The sequence below is a fragment of the Centroberyx gerrardi genome, chromosome 3 (assembly GCF_048128805.1).
Source record: "Centroberyx gerrardi isolate f3 chromosome 3, fCenGer3.hap1.cur.20231027, whole genome shotgun sequence".
In the NCBI taxonomy this organism is placed as follows: Eukaryota; Metazoa; Chordata; class Actinopteri; order Beryciformes; family Berycidae; genus Centroberyx; species Centroberyx gerrardi.
In genome coordinates this window covers 5,488,088-5,509,828 of record NC_135999.1, presented here as the reverse complement: position 1 = coordinate 5,509,828, position 21,741 = coordinate 5,488,088, and the positions used below count along the sequence as shown (strand labels likewise).

General features: G+C 44.7%; 2 protein-coding genes across 3 annotated transcripts in view; both read right to left on the bottom strand.

Annotated features, from left to right (window-relative positions):
* Positions 1-306: 306 nt before the first annotated feature.
* Positions 307-9,317, bottom strand: map2k7 (mitogen-activated protein kinase kinase 7). Of its 2 annotated transcripts, XM_071922557.2 has the most exons (12): positions 9,194-9,317; positions 7,779-7,826; positions 5,246-5,390; positions 4,466-4,532; positions 3,906-4,019; positions 3,062-3,181; positions 2,737-2,844; positions 2,447-2,626; positions 1,195-1,275; positions 756-898; positions 558-603; positions 307-450 (listed from the first exon to the last, which is right to left on the bottom strand). In XM_071922557.2, exons 1-12 carry the CDS (start codon positions 9,315-9,317, stop codon positions 307-309), a joined length of 1,320 nt encoding a protein of 439 aa, XP_071778658.1. The 2 variants fall into 2 exon arrangements, with proteins under 2 accessions (XP_071778658.1, XP_071778659.1); XM_071922558.2 differs by lacking the exon at positions 7,779-7,826.
* Positions 9,318-11,470: 2,153 nt separating this feature from the next.
* Positions 11,471-21,741, bottom strand: part of pkn1a (protein kinase N1a) — a 50,550-nt gene continuing 40,279 nt past the window's right edge. Inside the window, exons 8-23 of the mRNA XM_071922529.2 lie at positions 20,882-21,076; positions 20,163-20,272; positions 19,807-19,950; positions 19,324-19,399; positions 17,918-18,053; positions 17,385-17,469; positions 16,564-16,643; positions 16,051-16,126; positions 15,835-15,926; positions 15,286-15,462; positions 14,418-14,480; positions 13,964-14,040; positions 13,692-13,834; positions 12,548-12,655; positions 12,244-12,324; positions 11,471-12,102 (exon numbers count right to left, since the gene is read on the bottom strand). Coding sequence (XP_071778630.1) covers positions 11,899-12,102; positions 12,244-12,324; positions 12,548-12,655; positions 13,692-13,834; positions 13,964-14,040; positions 14,418-14,480; positions 15,286-15,462; positions 15,835-15,926; positions 16,051-16,126; positions 16,564-16,643; positions 17,385-17,469; positions 17,918-18,053; positions 19,324-19,399; positions 19,807-19,950; positions 20,163-20,272; positions 20,882-21,076 — 1,847 coding nt within the window. The 3' untranslated portion in view covers positions 11,471-11,898. The remainder of the gene's footprint in view (positions 12,103-12,243; positions 12,325-12,547; positions 12,656-13,691; positions 13,835-13,963; positions 14,041-14,417; positions 14,481-15,285; positions 15,463-15,834; positions 15,927-16,050; positions 16,127-16,563; positions 16,644-17,384; positions 17,470-17,917; positions 18,054-19,323; positions 19,400-19,806; positions 19,951-20,162; positions 20,273-20,881; positions 21,077-21,741) is intronic.

Below are 21,741 nucleotides of genomic sequence, written 5' to 3'. Positions count from 1 at the left end.
TGTCCAGGTTAAATACACCGCTAAATACACCCCCCCTAAACACATCTATCTATCTATCAGTCCATCTCTCCATCCATCACTCCATCCGTCCGTCCAGAGCCCTCCGCCGAGTCTCCGCCCCCGCCTCTCAGATCAGGCTCCAGACCGCAGGCTCTCCAGGCTCTCCCGGGTGGACAGGCGGGCTGAGCCCACGCTAGGCTTAGCTGACGCTGGGCTAGGCTAGGCTGAGGCAAAGCTAAATCTAGGCTAGGCTAGCGCGGGGCTAAGCTGCCGCCGAGCCGGGGCCGGGGCCGGGGCCGGGCTAGGCTACCTGCTGAAGAGCGAGTGGAGCTGGTGCTGGTGGCTGTAACACTGGCTGCTGCGCGGCGACTCGGTGCGCTCCATCACCGCCTGGAACCAACCGGCCACATCCACCTCCAGCACCTCGTAGCGCCGGATGAAACTGTGCTCCTGGATGAGGGAGAGAGACGAAGAACATCAGACTGATGATTCAGGAGAATCCAACCAAAATCTTGATCATCTATCAAGAAAAAGATGAAGTGGAAGAAGTGACTTACCAGCAGCTTGTGGTATTTTGGCCTTTTTCTGTGATCCTTTGTGAGGCTGCGGAAAGACACACACATGGAGGAAAGTTGCAGTGGGTGATTTTGAAAAGGATCATTTGTAGTCATTTTGAACTATGAAATTTAGCCTCTATTTAGCCTCCATCTCATGTGCATGCATGTGTGTGTGTGTGTGTGTGCACGGCCCCTCACCAGTCTTTGACGAAGGACTGGAAGTCGAGGGAGAAGCCCATGCTGTGAGGCAGGAGGGGAGGGTCTTCCTGCAGCACTTTGGTCAGAACCTCAAAGTCTGTCTTGCAGTTCTTGTAAGGGAACTGTCCTGTGGCCAGCTCCACCTGGAGGACAGGAGGACGCGTTACACTCAAAGCAAAGTAAGTGACAAACAATGGCTACAAAACTAACTTTGGTTAAAACGCTGCTGAATAAACGAAGCACCAAGCTACCGTTATTGACGACAAATGCCGTGTCAAGCATTATTTGTAGATCTTTATTTGTACTGGGATTGTTTTGATAGCTGATAAAGTAAATCACAATTACTAGCCGGTGTCTTATGTTGTATAAACAGTATTTACATATGAGTAGCAGTTTAGATGCACTGGTGGCATTAGTAGTTGTTTGTATCTCATTTTACCAGAGAGATGCCCAGGCTCCACACGTCTGCTCGGATGTCATAGTCAGGCTTGCTGGGGTCTGGAGGGTCTATTCTCTCAGGCTGCATGGAGACACAAAACAGACAACACTCCACTTAGGACGTGTGTGTGTGTGTGTGTGTGTGTGTGTGTAAATGGTGGTAAACTGGACACCAGCTCCAGTGGCTTTGGTGTCTGGTTTGACTGGTGAAACCTGAACCATCTGTTCAATATGACTGGGGCCAGCTGGATCTGACATGAACTTTTCCCAGATCTTAATACCTTGACTGGATTTGAAGATTTTGATCAATATTCAATATGATTCATGCTGATAGTGGCAGGGCAATATGACTCAACTAGGCCTCATCAATCACTAGCTAAAGATGATCCTACACACATATCTTCATATGTGAAATGACAGTGGGCCTACAACTACAATTAACTGTGCAGTCCTGTGTGTATCCCACATACTGGGACAGAACCACATTTTCACACACTTTCCCATATTTATCTGCAATTCCCAAACTTTTCAAGACCTGGAAACTATCAAATTAATTGTCTAACTAGGAACTAACTAGGAACTAGGAATAACTAACTAGGAACTTAACATCAGATTTGTGTGCTGTACAGGGAACCCTTATTAGGAAGGAACATAGCATATGTTGGCCTTAATTAATTAAATACAAGAGTACACCTAATGAACATCGAACATCAACAGCAGCAACACTGGACTGTTTTAAGGCTATAAGGGAAGTTGGCGTGTCTATGATCTGACACCCATTTCTTCACCCATCTGCACCCAGTCAGATCTGAAATGTTTAAACTCTGGGCGTCTGTGTCAGAAATTCAGGCACATTTGATTCAGGAGGCCTTTGTACCGAATCTGTTAAAATACCAATGTCTCACTGAAAATCGAACACACCTTGGTTTAATGTGGCAGGTATTAGTTCTTATATCAACATAGACCGCAGCAGGGGCATCGAAAAAGAGAGCTAAACAGTCCGACTAGATTGTATTCAGTGTTGGCTGCTGTAGGGAGTCACCACACAGTCAGGCAGGTCCTGGATATTTGTTGACTGCATCTGTTTCCTTTCTATCTGTTTATTTATTGTATTGATTGAATATAAATAAATTATTCAAATGTGTATGGGCCACAAACACAGATATGCAAGATTGTGATTGTATGTGTGTGGATAATAGACAGCGTGTGTGATCCATTGACAACGGTGAGTGTGTGTGTGTGTTTTCACTCACCGCCATGTAGGCAGCACAGCCGGCGCTGCGGGTCTTGGCCTTGGAGTCGACGAGGCGTCCGCTGATGCCGAAGTCGCACAGTTTGATCTGGCCTTTCGCGTCCAGGAGGATGTTGGAGGGTTTGACGTCCCGGTGGATGACACCGTGTTTCTCCTTTAGGTACAGCAACGCCTTCACTATCTGGAGTAGAGACACACGCACAGAAAAATTCATTAGTGTGCTCATAAGTGTTTTTGATGCACTCTTTCCATCTATGTGTGTGTGTGTGTGTGTGTGGTGCTGCCACTTACTGCCACGGTCATCTTTCCGAGGATTCGCTCTGGGATGGGGCCCTGGATTCTCTTCTTCAGCTTCTCAGCACACGTCCCCATCAGCTCCATGGCAATGAATACATCCGTCTGTACGCACACACACACACACACACACACACACAGGTATTACCTCTGTCTTTAACAATATCTAGCAGTACGTTTATGAGCACATTCAGGATGTACAATAGAGGAATTCACTGGAATGTAACAAAGTAACATGATAAAAGCAGCCACAGTGGGTGCAAATATAAAAATATCCACAAAGCAGAAATATCAGTAGTAATGCATTTGCGTGTGAACCCACGTTGGTAACTATGGCGCCGTAGCACTGGATGATGTAAGGGCAGTCATGACTCTTCAGCACCACGTCCAGGTCCATCAGGATCCTCTTGTTCTCGTCTTTGTTTCCTGTACGACGCATTTGCTGGTGACACACACACACACACACACACACACTGGTGTTTAAGCAACATTCATATAGCAACTGATAAAAAAAAAACATAAAGACCATGACAGAAAATTCATTACTTAGCTGAATTGTTCATCAAAATACAATGTAAATACAAAACAAAATTCATATATAAATGTATACATGTATCAAATATTTTGAAACCACAACAGGCAAAAGACCTGAACCTGCAAACAGGAGAGAGAACCTGGGTCCTCAAGTGTCATTAACCTGCCTTGCAACATAAATATCCCAGGGGAAACACTGAAGTCAATGTTCTTTTCTTGCAATGGCTATCAAGCTGATTCCAATTATTGTTTAAATGTTAACATCAAGTAAAAAGACTGCTGGCAGTGCAAGTGTAGAAGCGAAGCATTAGGAGTTCATCAAGCAAGGACTCCTGTGGTGTGCTGACTGACTGGCTAATTGTTAAACAGCTAAGATGGCTGCAGTTAAGCAATCTCTTAAATAGGAGTGGTGGCTGGCTATGTGGTGTAATTACTGCCACTGTGTTAGTAAACTCGTTAGAAAAGGAGAGGGAGTGAGCGTTAGCCATAAGGCCAACAGCCGGGCTGAGCAGCGTCTTCCTCCTGTCCTTCACTTATGTTGACTGGTGTTCTTGTGGACATGGAGGTCTAGGACGGGACAGGATGAGGCTGTCTGTACGACCAGATTACAGGTCAGTGGAGGAGGCTCTTACTTTGACAGCGATGACGTGGCCCGTCTTCTTGAAGCGCACTTTGAAGACCTGTCCACACGTCCCGCTGCCGATCTCCCCCTCACTGATCAGGTCTGTCACCTCCGCTGGATACCGCTGCGGAGGGGCGGAGGCGCACACACACACACACACACACACAAGTTTCAGGGTACAGATCTACTAAAGGCGTTTTGGCTGGGAAAAATGTGAATCGAGTAATGTCTCTATGTGACCACTTGAGAGTGAAAATAGAGGAGAGTGGCCATTTCTGACCCCCTATATCATATGGGACACGGCAACAGTACACGTCTTCCCCTCTGGGCCAATTAGTAACAGAGATGTCATTTGGTTTTTACCTGTATTTACAGCGCCTCCCTTGGGCGCTACAATTAAGTAATTCTGAAAATGCCACAATGCAGTGGTGGGATGCCTAATTTCTCCAAAAATCTGATTAGATATCGCATGGGACAAATTAACAATTCGGCACTCCCTTTGGGCTAATTAATAATTCCAGATTATGGAAATGAAATGCGTTTCTGTGTGTGCGCTTGCGTGCGTCTCACCTGGCCGTCGATCTTCAGGTAGCCCGTCTGTTTCATGATCTCCTGCAATTTCTGGTCGATCTCTGCACTGTGGGGGCAAAACACACACTCGGGGTGAGGGGAGCCAAACTACAGAGGGAAGTGTGTTTGAGTGCATAAGCGTCTGTATTTGAGTGAAGGAATGAGAGCAAGAGAGAGACTTTTAACTCACAAATGGATGCTTTGTGTGTGTGTGTGTGTTTCTGTACATCTCTTTCACCCACTCTCTCTGCATGTGGATTCTTTGTGTATATATACTCTGTTCTCGTGTGTGTGTGCAATGACCTTTTATACATCCCACTTTTGAGTGCTTGCATATGTTTCTGTGCTGTGTATGTGTTCATGTCATCATCCTGCATGCGTATATAACCAACCTCTGTGAATGTGCGCAAGCCTTCAAGTTTACATACGCACTTCTCCTGTGTAATTATGTCCGTTTGTGTCAGTGTACTGTGTGTGTATCCGTGTCCATCTGAGTGTGTGCATGCATAATCATTTACTAAACAGTCCTCAGTTATGACTGAGTCGCGTTCAAAGCTGCTGTAAAATACTCGAGAAACACAAATTCATGCGGCAACTGAAAATCACCACTCATACTGGTACTTGCCCACTCAGTGCTGTGCTTCACATTGATTTCAGAACGACTAAGAGCCGCTGTTAGACATGAAGCAGAGTGAAACCCTCCTGGCTGCTGTTAAATCACTGTAAACACAGCTTCTCATAGATCATTGCCTAAGTATACCACGGCGCGTGTCCACATACTTCTCTAGGCTCTTCTGCAGGCCGTACTGAGGTGTGGGCAGGGTGAGCATGTGTCGCGGGCGGCTGGGGTAGGGGTGGTGCTGAGGCGAGCTCTCTGAAGACGACGAGCGGCTGCCTCCGTCGTTGGCCAGGGGCAACTGGAGCGCTGGGGTGGAGGGGGACAAAACATTAGAGACAGGGAGGAGAAAGAGAGAGGAGAATGGGACGCTTTACACCAAAGGCCGACGTGCCGGAGAAGGTGCAAGGCGCTGATGTTTATTCATGCTTTCACTGACTCAACTATTTTAGTCATTTACTATTGTTTTTTTTTAGCTTCGGCTAACACATTTCAGTGTTTTAGTTTGACTCTGGTTTAGTTTACACTGCCTTCCTGAAGTTTTGGCCTTAGAGCGAGTCTTATGTTTTTCCCCAGTCACCGAAACAAAGGATCACACTGTGATCAGGCTTTGATCCATCTGTGTATCAGCAAGTGCATTTCATCAGGGAATCAGAGAAACTGACCTTGGCTAGGTCAGAGCGTTCTTTCATTCCTGTCAGTACTTCTGTACTGCTATCTGGATCCCGCGCACTATTTAAACAGTCTGTGAACCTTTGTCTTTGTTCCATTTCCAGCTTCGGTTTTGTTTCGCTGATGTCCCGACCCGGCCTTAAAACAAACAGGGCTGTTATCTCCGAGCAAAAAGCAACACTATTCTCAGGCGGAGACGGGCGGCACGGGGTTAGCCCGCAGCTAGGGGAGGTGCAGTCTGGGGATGTGAAAGCCCAAAGATTGTTTAGAAAGCCATTATCCAGACACAGCCACGCAGCCCTTCTGATAGCCGGAGATAACTCTGTAACACCGGAGGCCGCTCTGACAGTTCTAGGTCCCGTTCACAGCCGGCACTGAAATCCCAAACGCAGACAGAAGACGCATCAAGCTCCAAGCTCCATTTAATCTAAATCGGAATCTAAATGCATTCAAGGACATGTGAGGTCTGCATTGGGCTTGTAATGTCAGGTGTAAACGCAGGCGTAGACTAACACCACTCTTTCTCAACTGGAAATGTTCAGTAATAGTTAGCATGGACCTGTCATGCAACCAAACACTCAAACAAGTCAGCAGCAATGAAGAATTCATCGACAGTAATACTACCAGCTATTGTTCTTAACTTTGCTGAAATGTTCCATACTCCACCACGTTGTCACTGCCTATCATTACCTATTGCAGTAGCCATTTTGCAAACATTTTAAATACTAGCACTTAGCCAAATGCAGGAAACAAGAGGACCATGTTGCTGTTTTGGGTTTGTTTTTTTTTAAGAAGCAGGCTGGCAACTTCTCTGAAAGTGCCAGCGGGTGTTTGTATCCGTGAGTCACCTGTGGATGGATCAGCCTGTAAGGGGAGAATCGGTTAGCGAAGGGGGAGGAGGGGTTAGTGTGGAGAGGAAGGACGACTCAGGCAGTCTTTGGCACAGATCGCATCTCCACAGTTCAGCTGGTTCCAGATGGACGGACGGGAGGAGAGACGGGCAGACAGAGAGCGAGACACGGAGGCAGAGGGAGCGCGGGAGACACACACACACACACACTCAAAAAGGCACTGCTGCAACGTCTCCCGCTGCAAAGGAGAGGGGGGTGGGGTGGGATGCCAGAAGATGAGGAACAGACAAACATCAAACTGTCCGATGAGAGAGAGAGAGAGAAGTGCGGCCAGAACTGCATAGCAGAGACCAAGCTGGAAGTCAGACAAACAGTCAGTCAGACTCAGACAGTGAGGCAAGTCTTCGGTGGTCAGACAAAGAAAACATGAGAGAGAGAGAGAGAGAGAGAGAGAGAGAGAGAGAGAAGCCAGACTTCACAGCACTCCTGCAGACGGACCAGTGGGGATGCTGGATTAGAGACTGTGTAGAACAAAACATAACCCAAAACAACGTGCCGTGCAGAAAAGCCACATGCACCGTGATTCTCTGCCTCCAGCAAAACGAAGGTTAATCATTTGACACGCGTACATACCCAAACAACATACACACACACACACACACACAGACACACTGCCCTGCCACTGGCACACACACACACACAGGGGTGGAAAGATGGAGAGAGGATGAGATTTGAGGGGAGGTGCAAATAACTGCTGGGTTAAAATATCAGCAGGCCTGGCTTCACAAACATGGATTAAGCCTACATGCTACAATACACTAATACCTCTCAATGGAGATCCTTGTTCATTAGTATTTAAAATAATCAGGGATCGGGACAGGAGAAAAGGTAGGAAATAATTGTGTGTGTGTGTGTGTGTGTGTGTAACAGAGCGTCTAAGTCAGTCTGTGTGAGGTACAGTATGTCCTTATATAGGCTGAATAGAGGAAACTACACTAGTGAGAATGTAGAGTACTGCCTATGTGTTTCAAGGTGGGGTGATGGGTTTGAATGTGATAAAAAAAAAAAATCTGAGAGAGAAGAGAGGGATGAGGGGAGGGGGGGTCATGACAGGGGGGATTGGAGGGGAGAAAGAGGTGTGCAGTGGCAGAGAGAGCAATGGATTGAATGATACCTGCACGCTGGGAAGGGGCTGGAGCAGGACTGAGCTGGATCACGATGACTGGACAGAGAAGAGAAAATACACACACACACGCACATTACTGCGCTGTTCGCCGGTACGATCACACACACACACACACACATGCGCGCGCACATGTTCCATCATAAAACAAATGAGGCAAAACAATACACAACCGCACATCACACCTCACTGTGATTCACTCGCCAACTCATTCCTTATTTCACTCACTGACACTTTCCATCACTTCACACATACACAAAACGCACATCTGAGCAGTATGCAGTAACTCATTCGCTCACATTCTTACAGGCAGCTAAATACAACTTAAAACACTTTCAACAGAAGAACAGAACAAGGAAAAAAGGCAGGTTTGTGCTCAGTGTTCCTCAAACCTCGCATGAATAGGCAAGACCTGATGATCTGTGGGAAGAAATGGTCTTTTAAAGGCAGAGAGTGAGTGGGTTCCATACTGTTTGCAAGCAGCCCTGAAAGTACATTATTTTACACTGGTAATGCATTAGAGAATTATTGTTGCAATTTGTTCCACATTGGTTGACTGGATGATGCATGTAACACAGCAGACACACAGCCTGCTGAACTAGTAGCTGGGCTGTTTGGTTGATAGTTTCCTCCTCCAGACAACTTCAAGGGCCCAACGTTATTGCTTGACCAATTCCTACATAACATGAGCACTTAATCCATTGGGACGAGCCTTATTTAATGGATGATTTAATGGACTTGACATTTTACTGGCATAGATACATGTATGAACAGCCACAGCTACACTTGTGTACTAATAATTTTACATTAATAACTAATATTAGCTACCATAGCGAACGCTAGCTAAATCTGTTAGCACAAGTTAGCTTCTGCAATCTAGTCTAGGGGTCAAAATAGGAGTAAAAATTTGATTCTGCCGCAAGAATAACGACTAGGTCGCTATTTTATGATGGTAGAAAACTATAGATACGTTGAGTGCAAATGGCACATCTGTTATATTGCCGAAACAGTTTAAAATCACAAATTGACAGATGGAGGCTGGGCCTGCCAGCGAATATTAGCCAGCTTGCTAGCTGGGTAGCCTAGCATGTTTGACAGGACAGAATCAAAACACATTTCGGGACGTGACTGCTAGTAAGATATATCATGACAATGGTGTAGTTTTACAAATAATGCTATGCCCAATGTAGAAACTGTCCAGCTAATGGAGTAAGTGCTTTGACGACTGTAAAACCAAACGACCAAGCAGAGTCGGTGTTTGTTTATGTAGCTAGCCTGTTAGCATGTAGTAGCTAACAGCAGCATAACACCCCCACTCCTCCCCTCCCTCCGCCTCTCCTCTCCGATCTTTCCCCCCGGTATTCTGGCCGTTACCGACTCCCCGGCCCTCCCCGGTGGACACTCACTTGGCCTCGGACGTGACCGCTGTGGACTCATGTCGATGTTGAGGTCAATTCTCCGGCGAGCTTCTTTATTTTCTTGCTTTAGTTTCTCCTCGATTCGCGACAGCCTCTGTTCCAGCGACGACATCTTGAAAAATTGAGCACCATGTAGTTCCCAGCAGAGCTCTCGACTCCCCTCTCTGGCAGGCAGGCAGGCAGGCTGGGCCAGCAGGCTGGACACACATCACACTGCAGCAATGTGACCATACATGTCACACTTCTGTCCCCATGCCCTGGGCAGCGCTGCCGGCTCAGACGTTTCCACTCTGCGGTTCCATCATCTCATCTTCTTTTTTTAATTATTTTAGAGCCCGCGAACTATTGCAATCAGGGTTCGAGTTACATGGAGAGCCAGAGGTAGCAGCTCCATTGAAAGAGAAATTAAAACCCCTGAATGCAATAAAAGTTCAAATCTACAATCAGATTCCCCCTCAACTATTCTTAATTTTCACTTTGATGCTTTGTATTATTTGAGTTAGTGAGTGGTAAAGTCCCTGACCTGTGGAATCACATGTGTAAAGGTTTGAAATTAAAATGAAAGAAAAAAAAAAAAAGTTCCAACCAAAAAGTGACATCCAACCATACTAACCAAAATGACATCTAAGCTATAAAACATGTAAAAGACATCCAACCATACTGAATAGAAAGAATAGAAAGTTCCAATGTTGCTTCAAAATAAGAGTTATGTTCAACTTAATATAAAAAAACAAATCTTTACAACTCCTGTTTGTCAATAAAGGTTTTACTTTGAAAGTCCAAAGACAACTTCTCTATCACTGTACTGTGGCCAAAAAAACGTACAAAATATGAATTTGATAGTGTCTATTTTATTATATAGAAATCAAATTATTCTAGCAGGTACTGTATTTATTGTATTCATATACTGTATGTGTGTTCTGCTGGTGACTCTCAGACTGTCAATTGAAGGAATGGTGTGTGTGTGTGTGTGTGTCACAAATCATTTTTCTGAGCTGCTCTTCTGAGTTTCTCTTTCAGATATCCGTCCATTCCCCTCCCTTGGCTAGAAAGATACACAACACCAATACACACACATGATTTTCTCACCAGGTTTTCTTTATAAAATAACTCATCTCATACTTTCACATGGTTTTGTATAGTCGTACACAAGATAAGTAAAATCCACACCATCATACATACACCTTCACAACAAACCTCCCCCCCCCCCACACACAGAAAAGGTATAGTATTATAGAGTAGTCTGGTTTCCATTACAGGGCCAAACACGTCCGGCCACTGGCTCATAATTTATAACATTTATGAGTTTTGTTTCCCCCAAACAACATTCTTTTTTTTTTTAGAAATGTGAGAGAGAACTTGTCATCTGGGACATAAGTTGGCTCTTATTCTGACAAGCTCCATTAGGCCCTGCTGTGGAAAAGTGGTTAATGACTCGTTTTTTGCTCCTGGAGCCGCCCAGATTTTCCAAAAGCATTAAGATTTAACTACGATACTAATTGGTTTCCAGTGAAACAAAGATGATCTTATCATTAAGAGAGGAAACCAAACCCTGTACTGCGGGGTGAAGCTATACCACAAAAATCTGAGGGCCGGTTTTTAACCTGTTGATGGGTGAAGTCCTGACAAACTGACACTAGAACAGCTGTTATCTCAGGGTAATTTCATGGCAAGTTTAGAGCTAGAAATCTCCATGGAGGGAAATTTCAGCACCAGTTTTAGTGTTTGGATTTGTTCAATTTAAGAACGGCAAATGAAATAAAATGCATGTCAGGTACTTTTTCATGCTGATGTCAAGTTGTGTGTGCTTGTTTTTATTTAAATAATGAACCAACAGCACGGGATTTGGCTGAAGATGCACCGTTTATATCGGTTCTGTGTAATTCCCAAACCTATCCAAATTCGGCTAGCGTGATTGAATGTCACCGTCATCATGATACAAATGTGATTGTTCTTCTTAGTGATGAAAAACCTCGTTGAGCACAAATTCACTCTCCACGTTACTTATTCCACTTGCTGGATCGACCATTCTGACATACTGAAATTATTACTCCTTTTACGAGTATTTACGTAACATAACCTCATCACTCTTCTTGCATACCAGAGGATCACAAATGTACACCAAGGATCACAAAATAAAAACAAAAATGTATTTCTATGGAGCAAGTAGAAATGTAAGGCATCGGTATGAGAGGCCATGCACCCCCCCCCCCCCCCCTCCCCTCCCCTCCCCTCCCTCCCCCTCCTTCTCCTCTCACAGCGGGACAGAGAACTACACCGACACAAGAGGATGGGAGAAGGCATTTAAAAGGCTAATGGTTGCAAGATACATAAAGTACGACTTGGGTTTGTTACAGCAGCCACTGGTGTGTGTGGAAAGGGACGAGGGGGAGGGGGGGGTTGTCGAACGTCACATTTATTTGTCCTTCTTTCTTTTGTAGAAAAAGTCATTGGTTGTTTTGTTTTTTTTAACATGATAAAACTTCATTTCCCCCCCCCCAATCAGCTACCTGTCGCAGCTTTTTACTTTTCTCAGTCGGAGCTCCCTAAATCCCCCAGCACAGACACGCGAAACGTCACAGACCGAACCGCCTTCCCGGTCTCTCCACATTCATTCACAGTGTGGCGGCGGACAGACGACGGACGAAGAACCGCCTCGAATCCCCGAAATCTCCCCGACCCTCTCGACCCGCTTAGCAGAGGTCGGAGACGTAGTCGAAGTCGCGGAAGCTGTCCTGGTCCTTGCGGGAGAGCGTGCGCGGCTCGCGCGGCGGCGTGAGCGCCGGCGGCTCGGCGGTGAACTCCTCGTCGAAGTTGCTGACGTCCTCCTTGCTGCTGATGGCGGGGACGAAGGGAGGGGGCAGCTTCCTCTGCAGCAGCGCCTCCCAGTCCACGCCCTGGAAGAAGAGAGGGAAGGAGGCAGGGAGGAAAGAAAGGAGAAAGAGAGAGATTGAGGTTTAGGTTGTTCTGGGTGAGTGTCAGCTAAAGGGTTAAACTGCAGAGAGGAAGGAAAAGGAAAAAGTGAGTGTTCTTCTCACCCTGAAAAATGGCTGCTTCTTCACCTCCTCTGCATCCTTCTCACCAGAACCCAGTCTTCGCTCTGGGTTCCTCCTTAGCAGCTGCTCGCGATCACACACACACACACACACACACACACACACACACACACACACACACACAGAGATGGAGATATCACAGTCAAAGAACAAACTGACCTCAGTGTGTGCGTGAGTAAGTGGGCGAGCGAGTGCTGTGTATGTCAGTGAATAAGTGTTTGTGTGCATGTGCAGTGTTTGTGTGCATGTGCAGTGTGTGTGTGTGTGTGTGTGTGTGTGTTCTTACCCTCCTCATGATGCCAATGGCCTCAGTGGAGAGGAAGCGTGGGTAGCGGACCTCATCATTCACAATGCTGTCAAACACCTCCTCCTCATCGTCCCCTGGGAATGGAGACTACACACACACACACACACACACACACACACACACGCACACACAAAAAGGGTGACACACAAAAGGACACGGAAGTCAACTTGATACAGGCCTTTTTAGAGCTTATTTCAAATCACAAACCATGTGTTATACATAGAATAAGTAAAATGTGTTATGATGTACAGTAGATTGCTTGCACAATGCTGTCACTGTTATGACGTATTGAAGTATTTGTCGGTGGTTTTTACATATTACCTGTTTCAAATGGTGTATGCTGATAGTGGCTGGCCAATAGGACTATTGACTAGGTCATTTTTTGACAGTGATGACTTTTGAGGATAAGGTTAAGCAGTTAACACAGTTTTGTTTCTTTCAGTTGAGGAATATATGAAAAGTCAAGGTGTTTTTATCCACAACCGACTTAAAGAAAGCCATTCATGCTTTTATATAATCTATTGAGACTGTTGTAACTCCTTTTTATGGTTCCTCAATCGAGCCTCAAGACCAAAGCTGACCGGGCGTTCACCATCAAGGCTTCTAGCTTGTGGAACAACCTGCTCTCTCTTTTCAACACTCGTTTCTATAGAGGCTTTTATGTAATGATTTATCTTAATTTCTCTTTTACTCCTTCTCTTCGTTCCTATCCCTTTGATTTCTTTTAGTCCCTTGTTTATTTTGATTCCTTGCTCTTTCTTCTATTTTTATGTGAAGCAGTCTGTAAACCCTTTTTAATTAAATGCTACATATAAGTTTATTATTATTCACAACAAATGACTGTAGGTCTACAACTACAGCACATGTGTAATCATATGTGCATGGGGACGGTACAACTGCTTTTTACCCACACTTTTCCAGACTTTTTGCGCAATTCCCAAACGTTTCACAACCTGAAAATGATCAAATTCAATTTCCATACTTTTCGCTACTTTCCAGGCCTCCACAGGACTCCTGTCTCAGCATCACGCTCTACTGTGACGGCACAGCTTAACAGTTTATGTCCTGATGAATGTGATATCAAAGTAACAGGTTTGTGATGTGTGTGTATTAATGTCCTCACCTCTCCCACCAGCATTTCATAGATGAGGACCCCCAGTCCCCACCAGTCTACTGCCCTGGTGTAGGATGTGTCTGTTAGGACCTCGGGGGCCAAAAACTCTGGGGTCCCGCAGAACGTACTGGTCCGGTCCCCGTAGCCCATCCCTACAGCACAGAGGGAGCGGGAGAGAGTGAGAGAGAGAGAGAGAGAGAAAACTCAACTCGCAGCAAACTCAACTCGGAAGGAACATACGAGAAACAAAAGGAGCAAATCTGAGTGATATCAACACCCACCTTCTTTACACAGCCCAAAGTCGGCGATCTTGACATAACCGTCTGTGTCCAGCAGCAGGTTGTCGAGCTTAAGGTCTCTGGAAGAGAGGGAGGAAAAGAGGAGGAGCTGTAGATCAGAATCACTGTATTTAAGATAAGATAAGATAAGATAAGATAGCACTTTATTTTATTTCCCCAAGTAAAACCTAACAGGATATATAGGACCTAATAGGACATATGGTGCAGATAGACCCTCTATGTAGAATAAGAAAGGTACTTAATGTCAGGTTAGGATCAGGGACAGATTCACTGACTTGCACTATCTTTGCAGACAAATGCCAAACAACTTCTGCTTTCTATGTCTCAAACATTCAAAAGCCTGAGGTAGAGGCTTTTTGGATGGATATAGAAGACTTCTCTTTATAACCTCTATCGATCATTTGAGGAAACAGGTGTGTGTGTATGTTCCACTCACCGGTACACAATCTTATGGTCGTGGAGGAACTGAAGTCCAAGAACCACACAGGCCGCATAGAACCTGGAATAGAGATAAAACAAAGCAACATTTAATATACACCCGCACTTTAGGACAATAAAATGTGAGCAACATAATAAATGATGGTAACTCTGCTTTCAGACCACTAGCGACCACATCCCCAGGCTACTGTATGAGGGCTGATCTGAGCTTAGTGATTGCCAGCTGCAGCACTAATGTTAGTGTTACAGCAGTAGACGGGACATATACAAATGATAGTTATGTGATTGGCTGCTGATTCAGCTGCAGCCAAATTTCCTCTGGTTGTAGAGAATGGAAATGGACTTCTGGCTCCTTATCCTAAACACTTTCCATTTCAAAATTCCAGGCTTTTTCCAGACATTTATTTTCTTGACTGCATTTGGAGATTTCGGCCAGTGTTCAATATGATGTATGCTGATAGTGGCTGAGCAATATGACTTCAAACAACAGGCCTATATCTCTATATCTATTCTTCACAATAGCAAATGGGTGGTGGGGCTACAACTATATAAAATGTGTAGTTACTGGGATTGAAGAACAGGTTTGTCCTCATATTTTGAGACTTTTTGAGTGATGCACAAACTTTTCAAGACCTGGAAATAATCAAATTCATGTTCCAGACTATTCTAGACTTTCCAGACCTGTGTAGGAACCCAGGGAATATGTAAGTACATATACATTTAGGGAGATACAGACACATTTATCTCGCAAACATATGCACACAAACGATGTATCTATACCTCCGTTTCCGTCTCTGTTTCTCTCTCACCCTCTCTCTCTCTCTCTCTCTCTCTCACACACACACACACACACACACACAACGTACACGGCTCGTTGCTCGGTGAAGACGTCCGTGTGGATGTGCATCATCAGGTCGCCTCCCGCCGTGTACTCCATGACGAAACACACGTGCTCCGGCGTCTGGAAACACGCAAACAGGTTGACCAGGAAGGGATGGCGCGACGTGTTCACCGTCTCAAAAATGCGCTTCTCACACATCAGACTGGAGAGAGATGGGGGTGGGGGAGAGAGGAGGAGGAGGAGAAGGAAATGAAGAGGGGGAGAGGGGAGAAAAACAAGAGAGTGAGGGGGAGGAGAGGAGAGTGATGGGCGGGAACAGAGGTGCAGAGGGAGAGAGAGAGAGACATTCTGGCATAATTAGATAGTGCTTATTTTGGTGACTGAGACGCCCACACTCAACCCACAGATGAACTGTAATCATGCTTAGTCAAGGCACAGCAGCACAGATTAAACGGGCAGAAAATAGATAGTGTGAAAATGTATCACTGGAGCTCCAAAGAGCCGGGCTGAAAACAGCAAACACGCACAAACACAGCGACATACCCAGTGACAAACACAAAACATAAACACACACCTTTCCACCTCATCCCGAGCTACGATATCGCCTTTCTTCAGGGCTTTGATGGCGTACATGGTGCCCGTCTTCTTGTATTCTGACAGCAACACCTGGGGAACACAGAGATACGTGCAGCAATAGCTAAATTTCACGCTGAAAGAAGTACAAAAGCTGAACTGAGTTTTTCCCCCATGCGACAGCACCAAGATATTAAAGACATTTGCCCAGCAGTACCTTCCCAAAGTGTCCCCTGCCCAGCACAGCGATCAGCCTGAAGTCCTGCAGGGACAGAGGGGCTTTCTTCTGCTTACTGGAGAGACAGACACACACAGTCAGTGGGAATGTATCTCTTAACATGTTATAGCATCGTGGATAAAGTATGGTATGGATTTATGTAACTATAATATCAGATTTATAGATGCAGAATGCATGAGTGTGAGTCCGCAGTTGAGTAGGTAGGTATACTGTGACCCCACCATCCTATATTAGTGGTGGATATACTCTGTATACTGGAATATACTCATGTGTATACCTGTGTGTATGTGTGTGTGCTTTACATAAGACTAGATTAAACTTTATTGCAGCAGCAAAGAATGGGATAAAGATACATAAGATCAGAGAGAGTGACAGTGACAAAGATAATGAGAACAAGAAGATACTGAGGATAATACTTCAAATGAATAAATAAGGATACAGGGTCTTTGTCTGTGTCTCTGTGTGGGTGCGTGTGTGTGTGTGAGAGAGCACCTGCCAACAGAGGGGGTTCGGACGGGGCACTCGGGGGTGAGGTCTGGAGGGGAGAAGGGTTCGATGACTGGCAAACGATCCTGAGAGAAAGGGGAGGAGGGGGGCAGGGAGACGCCAATGGAGATAGACACAGAGAGAGAGAGATAGAAACAAGATGGAAGACAAATGACACTCAGTTTCATTCACAACAATCTGGACCACACATACAAACCACCTTCCAAAAGGTCACTTTCTCTCTCTTTAATTCCACACTGCTGGACCACACAGTGACAACTGAGTCTGAATTTTAAACTTGCTGACCCAGAGACAAAATTCAACACAGGTTCTGCTGTCTGAGGCCATTAAATCGATCAATTCAATCAACTATTCTGGAGCACATCCATTATTTCTTGAAACACATTAAGATTTTTTACTACATTCTCAAACTGTTGTCACTCAAAATACAAACAACACAAAATTTAAGGAAAACTTTCACAGCTTCAAAACATATTCCAAACTCGAGTTTAGCTGTCACATAACGACGGCCATTGTAAATTAAACACGGTGAATTTTTACATTAACTACTGATCAAACTGACAAAGTATCAAATGCGGCACAGTTAGTCTCTTCTTTACTTGTGGATCAAGGTTTGGGCCTTTAATATCAGATTAAAGATGGGGATTCCCCTCACTTTCTCCCCCTTAATCCCACAGCTAACACACTCCACAGCTAGAGTGGATTTATTACGTCACATTTTGTTTAAACAAGGGTCTGCCTCGCTGAGGAAGACAATTTCTCTGTCTCTCTCTCTCTATATGTGTCTGTCTGTATGTCTCTCTCACCGGAGTGTGTGTTTCCGTGTCTCTCTTGTAATCGCCCCTAATCGGAGAGTCACTGTCCAAACTCAGCTTCTCCACTGAGATCTCCCTGGAAAATACACACACACACACACACACACACACACACACACACACACACACACACACAGACAGACCAATGTGGCGATGCAGACAGACAAATGGAACAGAGAGAAACACAAAAGGGCGGTTAGACGTGGGGCAAGTAAAGCATCATATGCTTTACACTTTGCCGGGAAACACAAGGAAAAAGGTTCAAGGAATGTTGCTGTGTTTGATAGTGATGTGGTTGTGTGTTTCACAGCTATCAGACTTCTCTGCATGTGGGTTTGAGTTGTTGTTTTTTTACTAGAATCAAGTGTGAGAGAATATACATGTGAGTGTGTGTCTTACCCAGTATTGAGTGTGTGCATCTGTGTAGCTAAACCCATTGTTGGCAGTGTGTACTTGGGTATGCTGTGCATGTGTTAGAGCTCTCTCTCTGTGTGTGTGTGTGTGTGTGTGTGTGTGTGTCTCACCCAGTGTTGAGTGTTAGGCTGTGTGCGTTGGGACTGTAAGTTCCTGTGTTGTTGACGGTGGGAATGGCATTCCTAAGCAGCCTCACCCACGTCCCGATGTCCACGTTCATCTGACGAGCCCGTAGGAAGGCCTTGCCTGGAAACACACACACACACACACACACGCACACCAAGGATCACTAAACTCTTCCAGAGCGTATCACCAACTGATGTAAAATTCCATGACTTTTCCATGACTAATTCGGAGGGCTTCCATTCCCTAAGGATTTTATTCTTTCCTGGTTTGTTAATGATGTTTGTCTAAAAGGGAAAAGAGTCTGGTTTCCCCTACAGCTAGGCTTGCTGTGGATGAAAAAACAGCTGAAAACAACCATCTAATGCAATGAATGAGTGAAACAAGTTGTAAAATACATTCTGGTACATTCCTGGGACCCATTAATACAACTATTCGTAACCATTTTTCATCAAATTCCCCGACTTTCCCTACGTGGAATACACCTCTTTAAACTCCGTGATAGTCCAGATATTCCATGACCAGTGGGAAGCCTGACTAGCCCCTTTCATCACTTCATCTAAGTGAAAAGACAGCAACAATGCTAACCACTAGAGGGTGCTGTGCTCTAAATTAAAACAGTCAAGGTATAAGAGTAATGTATTTCCCTCCTGGCTGTATTCATTTTCCAATTAAGATAATGCAGAGTTTGAGCTCAGCTGGTACCTCTTAGTCTAAAAAGGTCATCGATATAAGCTAGCTGTAGGGCACAAATTTAATAGAATTTGGCAAAACTGGATTGAGTACGTCACGCCAATTAGATCTGACTTTACATGATAGAGACGGTAATACAGATGTGAAAGATGTGAATCAAGATTCCCTATGTTCAATGCTACAATGTTCTACTATTTTTTTCGGAACTGTAATACTTAACTGACTCTCTATTCAAGAGAAAATGTTATAGATACAACTGTTAAAAAAGAAAAAGAGAATGTTGTTATCCTGTACTTTTAACTAGTTTTAATTTTATGTTTCTTTTTCTTTTATTTATTATCCTTTTATTTTTTTAGGAAGACCAAGAGTACATGTTGATGTCTATAGAAATATAGACGGTTAGAAGGTTATATAAGTAAATATATATAAGATTATATGGAGATATGTTAATACAGATGTAAATGGATACAGTATATATAGAAATTGGTCTTCTATTGTTCTCATTTGTAAAAAAAAAAAAAAAAAAAATGTTAAAGACAATATAATTACAGCAATAAGTGATTTTATCAATGTTTCAATAAAAAGAAATTTGAAAAAAAAAAAAAAAAAGCTAACTGTAGGGCAAAGAATAGAAAATAATAGTGTTACAGGTTATTTCCATTTCTGTATCTTTTCATTATTTCCTCTGTGTCTTCCTCACCTTGCTGCTTGGAAAAGACCTTCTTCTGCCTCTGGAGGCGAGGCACTCTCTCAATGACCGGGTTGAAGAAGGTCACCTGGAACACACACACACACACACACACGCACACGCACACACACACACATACCCGTCAACATCAAAAACACACAACCGCATTTCATTTCAAAACAACATATTGAGAACGCCAGTCCTTTCAAGTATGATATATCAAAGCGAGGTTTGTCGGCACAGGTGCATGTGACAGCTTGTGTGTGTGTGTGTGTGTGTGTGTGTGAGCATCTTTGTGTGTATTTGTAGCATTCGCATAAATGTGTGTGCGCTGTGTATGTCAGGACATCTGTGCGTCTACCTGCCTTTGTGTGTGTCCGTCCCTTTTTCCATCTGCGTTTGTGTGTGTATGTTTATGTCTGGGTTAGGGTTAGAGAGTGTGTGTGTGTGTGTGTGTGTGCGTGTGTGTGTGTGTGTGTGTGTGTGTGTGTGTACCTCAGCCAGCAGCAGCCCCTGCGGCTCCAGCTCCAGCTGCACTCTGTGTTTCTGGTTGTCCAGGAACTCCTCCAGCTTCAGGTACTTCAGAGCGCACAGCGAGCGATAGTCCCTCCAGTACACCGCAATCTCCATCTCCCTCGACTGAAACACACACAGACAGACAAACACACAGGCACCCGAAGGTGACACACACACACACACACACAGAACAATTGTTACAGAAATAGTTAATTAAAAAAAAAAAAAAAAGGAAACAAGCAATAACTTCCAAAGCAAAAGTGAGTGCTTTAAATACTTGAATGCATTCTATGTGTGTGTGGATGTTGTATATGTGTGTGTGTGTGTGTGCTGACCCTCTCCAACTCCACGGTGAAGGTCTGGTCCCAGGCCTGTTCTCCCACAGTCCTCCAAGCTGTCTGGCCCACCACTGTGTTATCCAGCTTCAGCACTGCGCTCACCTCGGCTACACACACACACACACACACGCACACACACACGCACACACACACACACAAAATAAACAATAAAGCAAATTCAATTTCCTTCATAGCTGGAAAGTCCTATACTTGGCACTTTACACAGGAGGCAAAAACATGTTCACAAGCAATTTGGTGATCCATAATAACACTGACCTGTGCAATAAGGGAAGCTATGCTCACTCTACAATACCTGGTACAATTAAATTATTGATTAAAGCGCCTTATTAATTTCCTTGGAGACACCGCAGAAGAGTGAAAGAACTTGTAAAGCTGTTCGTGAACTGCCTGCTCAGGGTATTAAGGCAATTCGGCTGAGTTTGCTGATAAAGCTGTGCCATCACGAATAAAGGCATGTGAGCATGTAGAAACACACACACACACACACACACACACACACACACACACACGCACACACACACACTCTTTCTCTCCAACGACACGCACACAAACCTAAGCCCTAACCCTAAAGTGAGGAGTGGCCAAAATGACCTCACTTTGCAAAAATTTCCTCACTGGTGCTCACAAGGATAGAAGTCCAAGAACACACACACACACACACACACACACACACACACACACACACACACACTCACAGGAGAGCTCGTCCGTCTTGCTGGGCGTCTTCCCGCTGACGGAGCCGCTGCGTCCGTACAGTCCCTTGCTGCCCCTCATGAAGGACCTGGTGTCTCCGGGGCTGTAGCAGGGCAGCATGACGGCTGTGCCTTTACAGCGTCCTGGGACGACCTCCAGCACCCCGACGCAGCCCAACAGCTGCACCTGTAAGGTACCTGAGGACACAGGGAGGCGCAGTTCAGGTGCAACCCACTACAGGCCAAAACGCCAGGCACAGGATAGCAGTCAAAGGTGTTCAGTACTGATGCAGTGGGCTGAAGGTGGCCTCTGTATCGTTTCAACATGGTATAACCTGGTGACTGAACAAGACCCAAAAGGAAGTACTGACTGCCTGTTCCTTTACCTTATATTCATCTTTTGAGGTCAAAGAGGTATTTTATGTTATGAAGTTTGAGTTTCTGTAGGTGGCGCTCTTTTCTTTTATCTGTTCAGTCATGGTGGCTATCACTGCTCATGCTAACTACCCTGTTCTTCTATTTATTCCAAACAAACAACTGTTACTGGAAATGTAAAACGCATCACTTCGTCTGCACCAGAGGATTTTTCCTGTGTTTAGAACAGCAAATGTAAAAGCTTTCATGAATTGTTATGGGTTGAATCACTATTGTGTCATATCAGAGATACAGAGTAGCAAAACAGACATTTATTTATATGAAAAAGGAAAGAGATTATTACTTTAAACCCATATTACGCTGTAGAGAAAAAACTAAATTGAATTCACTGCTCCAGTACATATGCAGCATTTTGATAGCAAAATTTTGACTATGGTACTAACCTTATTCTACATCAGTACATGAATAAACTAGTACCAGTACTCGGG

Bases quoted from the DNA above. Each gene is read 5' to 3' on its own strand.
- map2k7 (XM_071922557.2), bottom strand. From the start codon at position 9,317: ATGTCGTCGCTGGAACAGAGGCTGTCGCGAATCGAGGAGAAACTAAAG. The intron at 899-1,194 runs GTAAAATGAGAT...CCTGTCCTCCAG, and splicing joins GGAGCCTGGGCATCTCTCTG to GTGGAGCTGGCCACAGGACA. The intron at 451-557 runs GTAAGTCACTTC...TCCCTCATCCAG, and splicing joins CAAAATACCACAAGCTGCTG to GAGCACAGTTTCATCCGGCG.